Source organism: Syngnathus leptorhynchus, chromosome 7 (assembly GCF_054491065.1).
Source record: "Syngnathus leptorhynchus isolate UIUO chromosome 7, UIUO_Slep, whole genome shotgun sequence".
Lineage (NCBI taxonomy): Eukaryota > Metazoa > Chordata > Actinopteri > Syngnathiformes > Syngnathidae > Syngnathus > Syngnathus leptorhynchus.
The window spans coordinates 14,449,196-14,461,759 of record NC_141201.1 but is presented as its reverse complement, the minus strand read 5'-3'; the positions used below and the strand labels follow the sequence as shown (position 1 = coordinate 14,461,759).

General features: G+C 39.1%; 2 protein-coding genes across 10 annotated transcripts in view; both read right to left on the bottom strand.

Moving 5' to 3' along the window:
• LOC147054856 (Na(+)/H(+) exchange regulatory cofactor NHE-RF4-like) overlaps positions 1-1,426 on the bottom strand; it is a 57,291-nt gene extending 55,865 nt beyond the window's left edge. For all 3 annotated transcript variants that reach the window (XM_085915702.1, XM_085915700.1, XM_085915701.1), the window contains exons 1-3: positions 1,224-1,426; positions 724-753; positions 532-559 (exon numbers count right to left, since the gene is read on the bottom strand). In XM_085915702.1, the coding sequence (XP_085771828.1) occupies positions 532-559; positions 724-753; positions 1,224-1,239 (74 nt within the window). In that variant the 5' untranslated portion in view covers positions 1,240-1,426. The remainder of the gene's footprint in view (positions 1-531; positions 560-723; positions 754-1,223) is intronic.
• A 5,682-nt stretch (positions 1,427-7,108) lies between these two features.
• The window catches only part of nlrx1 (NLR family member X1), a 36,934-nt gene continuing 31,478 nt past the window's right edge, over positions 7,109-12,564 (bottom strand). For all 7 annotated transcript variants that reach the window (XM_085916229.1, XM_085916231.1, XM_085916227.1 and 4 more), the window contains 3 exons: positions 10,936-11,187; positions 9,411-9,621; positions 7,109-7,859 (listed from right to left, as the gene is read on the bottom strand). In XM_085916229.1, coding sequence (XP_085772355.1) covers positions 7,722-7,859; positions 9,411-9,621; positions 10,936-11,187 — 601 coding nt within the window. In that variant the 3' untranslated portion in view covers positions 7,109-7,721. The remainder of the gene's footprint in view (positions 7,860-9,410; positions 9,622-10,935; positions 11,188-12,564) is intronic.

The following is a 12,564-nucleotide window of genomic DNA, read 5'->3' as shown; positions in this document are numbered from 1 at the left end:
ATTGATTTGGAGTGACACAGATGGTTTGCTAAAATTGTTTATATTATAGTTATTAGATATATAGTTTGTATATCGTTATATAATTTGAACTGCCACTGACGATGAGTCCGACGTCAGCGGCGCGCCGCACGCGCGGCGTTGTTTACAGAACAGACGAAGAATTCGATCGATGGATTCAATGATTTGGAGTGACACAGATGGTTTGATAAACATATTATTTAAGTTATAGTTATTTGAATAACTGTTAATGTTGCGTCAGGCCCGTTCTCAGCTCCTCATTTGTTTTTATGTCACGTTAGCACACCATATTGTTTAGCCTGTTTTTGCTGGTTCATGTCTGTACTTGGTGTTGGATTATATCCGTTTTTTTCTCCTTTATTGTGCATTTTATGGCTGATTTACATTATAAAGGCATAACTTGACTCAGTCCGAACCCAAAACTGCTCCTGGGTAGCACATTCTGCTCACTTTGACTTCTCAATCTTAAACTGAATTCTGCCACTAAGAAGTGGACACCAAGGATTTACTCACCGTGGAAGCTCAATCACATCCTGGTGGCCTATAGAATACACAGAACAATAGTAAAGGGTATCATCTACATTTGGTCAACATTTATTTGGCAAATAATTGGAATTATGTAGATTAAAATACAATGGATACCTTGTTATTACCACATGACAACACGGACCCATTTACTCATGCTGTCCTTATCTAATGACTCACCTCGAGATATTTTCGTGACTTGGTGCTGTGCTGCAATCAAATAAAACCAATGAATGCATCCTCCACTTCTGATCACTCTTGAGCCCAATTAGTAGTATTTTATCTGCAAACTTACTCTAAACATGAATACTATTTTAAGCAGTATGATAATAATATTTATGTTGAGGTAAAGTAAGGGCAGAGCAGTTTTTGCTCATTTCCAAAATGGTGATGACGAGACTGACAATGTTTAACTGTCATGGTGAGTGCCAACAGTAGAGGGAGTGATCATGTATTTTTCACAAAATTGAAACCCAACAAACCCCACAAACTATCCATCCACCCATCCATTTTCCTTCAATAATCAAAACATCTTGCTGTGTTGCGGAGACATCCCAGCACAAACGAGGCATACCACAGCCGTGTACGTCAACAACTTAATTTACCGAAAGCGGCTTTCAGTTGTAATAGTGGGAAGTGCTTTACTCAGGAAAAAGGTGAAAGAGGAAGACAGAGCTTACCAGAGATGGACCTCATGCTGTTCCCACTGTGCTATCGGCTAAGACTGAAGTGGACTTGAGAGACTGTCTTTGGAGTTGAAGGATAATAAAATACTTTATCAGCTAGTCAGTTGGAGACTCCTTTTTCAACAACCGTATTGTTTAAATATTTACCCACCGTGTGGTTCAAACAACTCAGAGCTGTGTGCTCACCGCTCAGAGTGAGTGTGAAAGAGGCAACACAATAAAGGTTCATTTTTGATCATGCTCGAAAATTTTGAAAATTATTCTTTCAAGACAAATACAGAATGACACTGTTTATGCTTTAAAGGGAACAAAATGAATGGATGAACAATTTGGTGATAAAAGATAGAGTAGACAAGGAAGAAATCATTGACAGACTTGGCAAACTTGATAGGTGAGTGATAGTCACTTATGTATACTTGTTGGATAAAGAATATAAATGAGAATAGAATATGATGATGATGGAATCTCCCGTCGATCTGACGAATGAGTAGACTAGCAGTTATTTCTGCAAGTCTTACCAGCACAAAGATTGTTTTAGGTGTCAAGCGGCTGTGCCATCCCCTTACCACTCATCTCGCCTTCAGAGGGTCATTTGCCCAGCAGGTGCAGGTACTGCCACATCCAGGGCAGCCCAAGGTGCAGCTTTTTACAGCATCCCCAATCCAACACTTAATGCTGAGTGTCAAGCAGGGAGGAATCGGGTTCCTTTTCTTTTTTTTTTAAATAGTCTTTGGTATGACTCAACCGGGGATCGAACCCACGACCTCCCAGTCTCAGGGCGGACACTCATACGACAAGGCCACTGAGCTGGTTAGAATAGAACATAGGAACAGCAATAAAGACACAAATAGAAGAATCATAGAATAGGAAGGGGCAACAGAACAACGCCCCACACTCTGAAAACTGATGGGTTAAACATTACACAAAGTGCTGGGTCAAAAAAAAAAGCTATTTGTCCCAGATGTGGGGTCAAAATTTTGCGGTAAAAACAAACATTTACATTGGTTGCGTTTCCTGACACAACCCACCCAGTTTTATCCTGGCTTGGGACCGGCAGTGGCTGGGAATCAATTTATGGCCTTGCCGTGGGACCCAACTGAATGTTACCATCTGCCTCAACTGGGATTTGGAACCCTTTATGACCAAATCCAGCTGTGTTTAAGTGCGCAGGGGCAGTCTTCGACAGCGGAAGTCCATCCTCATTCAAAATGGCACACGGGAGAGGCGAGTTTGTTCACATCATTCAGCATTAAATCAATTTTAAATAACCAGAAAAACACAGTCATTAAAACCCAAGAATCTGACGGCACTGGAAGCATAGATTTTAACAGTCATGTTTTTTTTCTTCGTCACGTCTGCTCTTTACTGATTGGTTCTTTCAAACTATGTTTGCTTAGGTTTGCCTCGCCAAAAAAAAGCGCTATGAAGCGATTGTAGCGCACTGGGTAGTTGGCTGGAGTGGTGTCTTTGCCTCCTGCTACTTGGGGCTCATTGTGGTAATCAATTAAAGATAATTTGAGTAAATTTGCTATTTCTGAAATGTGATTCCAACTGGTTGCCGCTTGCATTAATCTACACTAAAGTAAATCTCACTTCCAAAAAGGTTGATGACCCTGTTAATAAAAAACTACTCTAAAGATAGAAACAATCACAGTGGCCCTCATTTACTAACATGCGTGCCTGGAAAATGTGCGTAACGAGTGATTCATCAATTTCTTTGTACCTGTATTTGTGCATATTTTACAAAGAAATGTAGAACATCGTCAGACCCTGCGTTTGCACAACTAATGAAAGATCAGATACTGTCCAAACGTCAAAAAACACACATCCAAGGTGCACGACGCATACAGTTGTTCATATCAACAATAATCATTTTAACAGTAGTTATTTAAAATATTTTTACAATATGTCCAAAATAAACAAGGTAAAGGGACACTGCGCATTTACGTTCAAGTGTGTCAGGAGCAGAGACAGGGTGACCAAATGCAGCATGAACCTTTATTGAACAGTCAGGTGATGCAAACGTGACAAAGTACTTGGACGTACTTGTTTACTGTATGTGACAGTATTCGCGGCGCTGTGTGTTAGAAAATCCATTGAGTCACTCACATTAATCCCAAGTGTCAGAGTTCTCGTATGAGTGCTGTAATCAGGACATTTCCACAAATTTACAGTTGACAAATGATGACAGTCAATTAGATCCTATAGGCCCACACATTGCTGACTGGCATGAATACAAATGCCAGACCGTCGTGAGACAGGTTAGTTTTACCCTACTGATAATGTGTCCTCGCAATAGCAATTCTGGTGGACCAGAATTGTCACCAAGATCAGTCACCAAGTGCTGTCATCCAATTGTACATATACTGCCTTACTTGTTTACAAGCACTTAGCTATGACAAATATCTATTTTTTATTTACTCAACCCTATGCTGTAATATATATTTATACCTTACAGTCAATTTGAACATCTTTTTTGATCACCTCATAGTTTAATTTTGTGTTTTCATTCTCTAATTTAAGTTTTAAATGAATTAAAATGTATTTATATCTTTATCATGTTGTGAAGTTCAGTGTTCAGCAAGTTTTCTGATTACATGAATATTTTGATATGAACCTTTTGAACATAGGATAAAGACTGAGGATTTTATAAATGTCCCTTTTAACCCACTTAACCCTTTTATTTTGGGGGGTGTCATGTGCTATTCAAATAGGTGCGCCGCGTGCACACACCGTCGTTTAGAATTAATTCTGATAAACAGTTGTGCGAACAAAATGGGCTGGTACGCATGTGTCCGGAATCCAACGATGATTTTGTATTTATATCAATTTATGCTCAGAGCACGAACGTTGCTACGCATTATTTTAGTAAATGAGGCCCTTTGTCACTGAGTAGAAAATGTCTGGTGAGTGAACCTATACTTCATTGGAGAATTCACATTCTTATTTATGGGTACATTATTATTTATGGTCACATTTTGGTTTTAAATCCAAGTAACTTGGGACATCAACCAACATCCCAAAAAATTCTGTTCCAATTTTGGGTGATTCCGCAGTATATGTGACATGAATGAATACTGATGGAGGACTACTACAAGCTAAACTTCTGCCAGTTAAACCTATTCCAAACTAAACTACACATTTATACACACTCAAGGTCGTACTGACTCAAAGGGAGTAATTTATTTTATTTGGTTCATAGAGGCCTGACCTCAACTCTGGCAAAACTGAGGACAGAAGAATTCAGCATCTCACCAGGTGGTGCTGTTTTATTTACTATTTAATGCAGAATAGTGATTCAATAGAGAAAGAAAGCAATGAAGAACTCTTTATTGAAGATGCACAGCTGAACAGATTTAAGTGTTTGCATTAGATTGTGTATTCTTAAAGAATAGCTTTTTTTCAAACAAAGAGGCAAAATTGTTCATGGCATAGGATTTGCAGTAAAAGTTGGACAGACAGTTGTTTTTCTGAACACAGTAAAGGACATGCATCACAACACTTGGGCAAGGAAGATTTATTTATATAGCACATTTCACACACAAGGCAACTCAATGTGCTTTACATAAAAAGGATTAAAAAACAAAGAACATAGAGCATAAAAAAGGGAAAAATACAGAAAATAATGCTTACAAAATCAAGAATAAAAATTAAAAAGAGAGGATTTAATTTAAGAATACGCTGCGGTAAACAGTAATGTTTTTAGCCCTGATTTAAAGGACCTAACAGTTTGAGCAGACCTCAGATCTATGGGAAGTTTGTTCCACAGGTGAGGAGCATAATAACTGAATGCTGCTTCTCCTTGCTTGGTTCTTGTTCTTGGGACACGCAACAAGCCAGTTCCAGATAACCTGAGAGGTCTGGATGCTTCATAAGGAACAAGTAGATCAAGCATGTATTTTGGTCCGAGATCATTCAGCGTTTTGTAGACCAGCAGTAGAATTTTAAAATCTATCCTATGACTCACAGGAAGCCAGTGTAGCGATCTAATGACTGGTGTAATATGGTCCAGTTTCCTGGTGTTTGTGAGGACTCTGGCAGCAGCATTCTGGATCAGCTGCAGCTGCCTGATGGATTTTTTGTTGAGGCCTGCTGTAATGATGCCATTACAATAATCTAACTTACTAAAAATGGATGCATGAATAAATTTTTCCATATCTTGTTGAGAAAGAAACCCCTTAATTCTAGTTATGTTTTTCAGGTGGTAATAGGCAGATTTAGTAATAAACTTAAGATGGCTGTTGAAGTTCAGGTCTGAGTCAATAATTACACCAAGATTTCTGACTTGATTTGTAGCTGTCAATGACATAGAGCGAAGGTGAGCGCTGATCTTTTCCTTTTCATTTTTAGGTCCAAAGATGATCACCTCTGTCTTGTCTGCATTTAGCTGGAGGAACTTCTGGCACATCCACTTATTGATTTGATGAATAGTTTCCTAGTGCGAGTAGGGGACTGTGGTCATATGATGACACTGAGATATAAAGTTGTGTGTCATCGGCATAAGTATGATATGAGATGTTGAGAAGTTCCATAAATCTGAGCTAGGGGTTAGGGTCATATAGATGTTAAAAAGTAGCAGTCCCAGAATGGACCCTTGGGGAACCGCACATGTGATCTTAGTTCTCTCAGACTCATGGTTTCCCATTGACATAAAAAAGTCTCTATCTTATAAGTAAGATTTGAACCATTGTAGCACAGTGCCAGTAAGTCCCACCCACTTATTAGACCACATTGTATCCTATAATAGAAAGAAAGGAATGACAAATAATGCAACACTGGACCATTTTAGTTATTCTTTAGCAATCCATGGCAGTAAATACAGATAAGAACTTGTTACTTATATTAAAAAAAAAAATAAAAATCAACAAATTAAAAGGCCCAAAAAAATATGTTCCCGCAACGGTCCACCCAAAAACTGAAGGACAAAGTCTATGACATAGACACAGGGGTGTCCAAACTTTTTGCAAGGAGGGCCAGATTTGATAAAGTGAAGGGGCCCGGGGGCCAGTAGTTTTTTCGGACATTTTTTTTAACTACAATTTCATCCAAATAAACACTGTTATAAAACAAATTTCATTCTCCCAATTGTCTTTATTTTCTAAATGACAAAATAACCAAATATAAGCCACTCAGGCAGATGTGAACAACTCTAAAAACACAAATTCTGCCTTTCATTCATATCTGAAGAGTCCGATAACATTGAACAAACTGTATGAAATACCTTAAATTTACATGAGTTTAAAATTATTTTCGCCTCATGAACATTTTAAACAGGAGTTTTAAGTAATACATAATACGATAACATTGAACAAACTGTATGAAATACCTTAAATTTACATGAGTTCACTGAATGCTTAGTCGCATGATGACGCATCTTTACAATGTTTAAAATAATTTATTAACAGAAATTAAGAAAACTACATTGTTTCTGCTTTTAGCTAAGTTATTCAGGAATCCTGATGTTTATTTTCATTTTAAATGATTCATTTTGAAATCCAGGTCCAAGCGTTACGATACGAGAAAGCAAAATCATTCACTTTGTCAGTATGTTAATTTAATTAACACTGCATCATACCATAGAAATCTTTTTTTTTTTCTGTGGCCAAATGTTTCATTTCTTCCAATCCACAGCACACTCCCTGCAGCTGTCACACATTATATATATATTATGTATAACACATTCTTATTGATATACTGTACAAACCCGCTTCAACCGACAAAAGTGCTAAACAATTAGCCAGGTTTGAGCTGCTTATTCTTTACAGTATTTTTGATCTTTTATAAAGAATGAAATGCAAATCCTGATTATTTTCATTTTAAATTATTCATTTTGAAATCCAGGTCCAAACGTTATGATACGAGAAAGCAAAATCATTCACTTTGTCAGTATGTTAATTTAATTAACACTGCATCATGCCATAGAAATCTTTTTTTTTTTTCCTGTGGCCAAATGTTTAATTTCTTCCAATCCACAGCACACTCCCCTAAACACATTCTTACTGATATACTGTACAAACCCGCTTCAACCGACAAAAGTGCTAAACAATTAGCCAGGTTTGAGCTGCTTATTCTATACAGTATTTTTGATCTTTTATAAAGAATGAAATGCAAATCATTTATTAAATCCACTTCAAGACTCTCAACCGTGTTCATGCATGTTAAATTACTCTCAACAAAAAGGCAAAAACGCCTACTAAAATATACTGTAAGTATAAGAGTTAGGATTTTCAGAAATATTTTCCTTTGATTGTTTTTCCTGTGATGTATTTCTTTTAGACATTCGGATTGTTCATCTTATAAAATATGTTCATCTTATGAATAGGCAACCCTTGGCTGTGACATACAGAGGATGTCTGCCAATTGTTTTTCCTCCAAATGGGTGTTTGTGTAATGATACGAACACCCATGTGGAGGACCACACCGAGTGGTGGCTTTCCAAATTAATAATGAATGTTAAAAATTAGTATTATTGAGAGTCTTCCAGGTATTGGCTCATGCAGATGGAGGCGCCATGTCTTTCTCCAGCATGTGTAGTGTTTGACGGATGCCTTTCTCCACTCTTCGGAAGTGAAGCTTTTTCCAGAAGCTCTGCTGCTGTTGACGTCCCCATTCCAGATCTCTTAGGAACACCTGCACAGGAGAGGACCATTTAACTGGCAATGATAAATGAGATTACATCACCTTATCAAACACAATCTAACTCATAAATTTAATCACTCTGCTCTGAATCATGTGACAGGGTGCTTATTGAAGACAAGATTGAAGACTTTGAACCGCTCCGACAAGACTCAATGACATTGCTGACTTCCTGTCAATGTGGCGTAAGAAAAGTCTTAGGTAGCTTATTCACGCTGTGAGCCAATCTGGCTTTTACGCACGCCCGGTCATACTCTACGGAGCTTTCTTTAACCTCCGTGGCTGGAAGTTCAGTAGTTGTTGGCTTGTTGAACTATTGTTTTGTTAAATAAAGAGCCGTTTACCAAACCCACGTCTTTCCTGGTACTTTGTTAACGCTACAATATAGTTATATACTAGATCTCTGCAGCGCACGAGCGGCGTTATTGACATAAAGAACGAGGAATTTGATCGATGGATTTAATGATTTGATAATATTGTTTTAATATGACAGTTATTTGAAATATACTTTATATATCGTTATATGGGTCTGTGGAATAACTAGAAATGCAATTTACAACGGGTCCGACATGAACATACGCGGCATTGTTTACATAAAGCACGATCGATGGATTTAATGAATTGGAGTGACACAGATGGTTTGATAAACGTGTTATTTATGTAATACTTACTTGAATAACTCTGAATGTTACGTCAGGCCCGTTCTCAGCTCCTCGTTTGTGTATATGTCACGTTAGCATACCGTATCGTTTAGCCTGTTGTTGCTGGTTCATGTCTGTTTATGCTGTTGGATTTTGACAAATAAATGTGCCCCAAAAGTGCGACTTATACTCCGGTGCGACTTATGTTTTTTTTTTTTTTCACTTTATTGTGCATTTTATGGCTGGTGCGACTTGTACTCCGGAGCAATTTATAGTCCGAAAATTACGGTAGATTTACACGCATCCAAAATTGCAACACAGTTTCATTTGAACTCATGTGGGGTGATTAATGAGATTGGGACACTCGGCTAACAATAGCATTGAGGTCAAGATTTTGCAAGCCAATTTAGATATTTTCATACTAAATTGTAAAATTGTATTTTTCAATCATATTTATTGTCTTTATACTTAAAATCTTACCTGCCAAGGGATTATACATGGAACCTAGTCAACTCAAAGTCAGCATTTTTACACGCAAACCTTCATTAATATGCACGCTATCTTTATAAACAAATACTCATTCAAAAATACATATGTTTTGCGTTTTTATAGTAGGTAAGGTGAAGAAGTGTAGCCACCCCTGCCTGTAAATTATATATCACTTAATAACTTGAGTTGTGTTGACTGGAAATGCTGTAAAACTGACACTGCACTCTGCTGCATCTAGTCCAGGAATTACCTATTGCCATATGGGTATTTTTATTAGTGGGTTTTGTAGGCGAGAGCAGGAATTGGATGTGTAATGGGGAATGGAAAATGTTAAAGCTCACAATGGGGCACAGGCAATGTCAAAAGTTGTACAATTACAATTAATTAAGACTCTGCAGTCGGAGGAAGAGTTTACCTTCAGCTGCTGCTTCACTTGCTCCCTGTCCCAGGAAGACGCATTCTCACGAATCACACTGAGAATGGGGTGCCAGTCGTCTGACAGGTCAGAACCTTCAGTCACAGCGGCCAGAACCCTGACTCGTCGCCCACTGCTGTTCAGGCTCTTGGGAATACCTCGGACATACAGGGACTGCTTGCCAACATCACTCAGAGGGTTTAGGTACAAACTACACAAACAGACAAATTTGAACAAAATAACAAAATATAAGTGTTACTTATTTTGGGAAAGAAAAATGACTCTTAACCTTATTTTTCACCTTCCCTGACCAATGCAATGTGAGAATGTATTTGTTTGGTATACAATCTAAAAACAGATGGGTCAAAAATGGACCGTATCAACTTTTTAGAGTTATTCATTTAGCCAAAACAAATGGCTTTAAATGAATAACTCATATCCCCAGCAAAAAAGAAATTGAGTTGTTTTGTACAAAACTCTATTTGTTTTTGTATCAAATAAATCAATCAAGATATTGTAGCGTTTTGTGGAAATTAATGAAGTTTCTTTTTGGCCCATTTTGGGTTATTTTTGACCTGGCTGTTCTTTAGGGTGTTACAAAAACAGTTTAGGGTTTACAATAAAAAATGCTGCACCCTTAAAACAGCTGGATAGAAAATTGGACTGAACCAGAAGGTTCAGTCAATTTGAACCCAATTTGTTGGGTTGTTTTGTACAAGAAAATGTGTTATGGGCAAAACAAATTGACTGAACATCTTGGATCAGTCCAAAATTTAAAACAAATTGGGTTGTTCTTAACCCAGCATTTTTGACAGTGTGGGTTAAAAACAACCCAAGTTAGGGTTAAAATTGGACAGACTCAGGAAATTGGGTTAATTTGAAAGTTGGGTCAAATTGGATCAGTTTGAAAGTTGATCAACTTTCTGGGTTGTTTTGCACACAAAAAAAAAACATTTTGTACAAAACAAAGCAACAAATTAATTTTTTTTCTTTTTCTTTTGCAAGACAAACCCAAAGTTGAGTCAAATTGACCCAACTTCCTGGCTCGGTCCAATTTTTAACCCAGGAATGGGGCTTGTCACAATTACCCCAAAGTAACTATTTTTAGAACAGCGAACTGCGCATGCGCCGCAGTGTGGTCGGACAAATACTAGAGACAATACAGTACAAACATAGACAATAGATAAAACTATCCAAAATACAGACATTTTCTTAAATTATAGCAAATATGAGCAGTGTGATGCTATATGATAATGGTACAGTATAGCCTTAAATTGCTGGGTTAAAAACAATTTAGGTTAAAAATTGGACCGACCCACAAACCTGGGTAATTTTGATCCAACTTGTTTTGCACAAAACAACCCAACAAATTGGTCTCTTTTTTTTTCTTTCCCAAAGACAAACCAAAGTTGGCTCAAATTGACCCAGCAGCCTTCCAATTTTTCACCCAGAAATTTTAAGGGTATATGTTACTTTTGTTTGAATTAACAGTGGGATTATCCACCACTGTCAGACAGTCGCTTACTGCACAGTGTGAATGCTGGGATGTTCCCTGCACACATCCACAAGGGCCAGAGCTGCATTGTCACCGATGTTGTTGTAGGCAACATTAAGCTCCTCGAGTCCAGAGTGCTTCTGAAGTCTTTCAGCCAGCTCAATGGCCCCTTGGTTGCCTAGCCCGGTGTGCATCAGGGATAGATGCCTCAGCGACTGGTTCTCTGGAAGGGCCTCCAGAAGAAGGCAGGCTCCAGAGTCTAGCAGTGGGTTGTCACACAGTCTGTAAAGTGCAGACAGGGAGACATTTATGCTATTTAATTCATGGTCATGGGGACAAATAAGACTGATGTCAAAGTGGCAGATTGTGGCCCAGTATGATCTTGAATATAAAACCAATTCTACATCTGTCAAAACTCAATACTGTACCATAAAAATAATCAGCACTGGATCCAAGAGTTAACATAATCGGAAGCTAACTTCATTATTGATGACTTCATTTACTTTATTACTCGAATCAATTTTCTGTACCACTTGTTCTCATCACACTTACCACTGACATGCATTGCATACATAGTACTGTATTTTTCGGACTAAAGGTCGCTCCGCAGTATAAGTTGTACCAGCCATAAAATGCACAATAAAGTGAAAAAAAACATATGTCGCTCCGAAGTATAAGTCGCACTTTTGGGGCAAATTTATTTGTGAAAATTCAACACCAAGAACAGACATGAACCAGCAACAACAGGCTCAACGATACGGTATGCTAACGTGACATATACACAAACGGGCCTGACGTAACATTCAGAGTTATTCAAATAACTATTCCATAAATAACAGGTACCGGATGGCCAAGCGGAACGCGGCTTCGGCGGTTGCTGAGGCAAAAACCCGGGCGTGGGAGGAGTTTGGCGAAGCCATGGGGAATGACTTCCGGACGGCTTCGAGGAAATTATGGTCCACCATCCGGCGTCTCAGGACAGGGAAGCAGTGCACAGTCAACACTGTTTACAGTGGAGATGGTGTGCTGCTGACCTCGACTCAGGACGTCGGTGAGTCGGTGGGGAAAATACTTCGAAGACCTCCTCAATTCCACCGATGCCTTCCATTGTGGAAGCAGGGCCTGGAGACTCTGAGGCGGATTCTCCAATCTCTGGGGTCGAAGTCACTGAGATAGTTGAAAAACTCCTCGGTGGTAGGACCCCGGGGGTGGATGAGATCTGCCCGGAGTTCTTAAAGGCTCTGGATGTTGTGGGGCTGTCATGGCTGACACACCTCTACAGCGTTGCGTGGACATCGGGGACGGTGCCTCTGGATTGGCAGACTGGGGTGGTGGTTCCCCTCTTTAAGAAGGGGGATCGGAGGGTGTGTCCCAATTACAGGGGAATCACACTCTTCAGCCTCCCTGGCAAGGTCTATTCAGGGGTGCTGGAGAGGAGGGACCGTCGGGAGGTCACACCTCTGATTCAGGAGGAGCAGTGTGGCTTTCGTTCTGGCAGTGGAACAGTGGACCAGCTCTACACCCTCGGCAGGATCCTCGAGGGTGCATGGGAATTTGCCCAACCAGTCCATATGTGTTTTATGTACTTGGAGAAGGCGTTCGACCGTGTCCCTCGGGAGGTTCGGTAGAGGGTGCTTCGGGAGTACGGGGTGCCGAGCC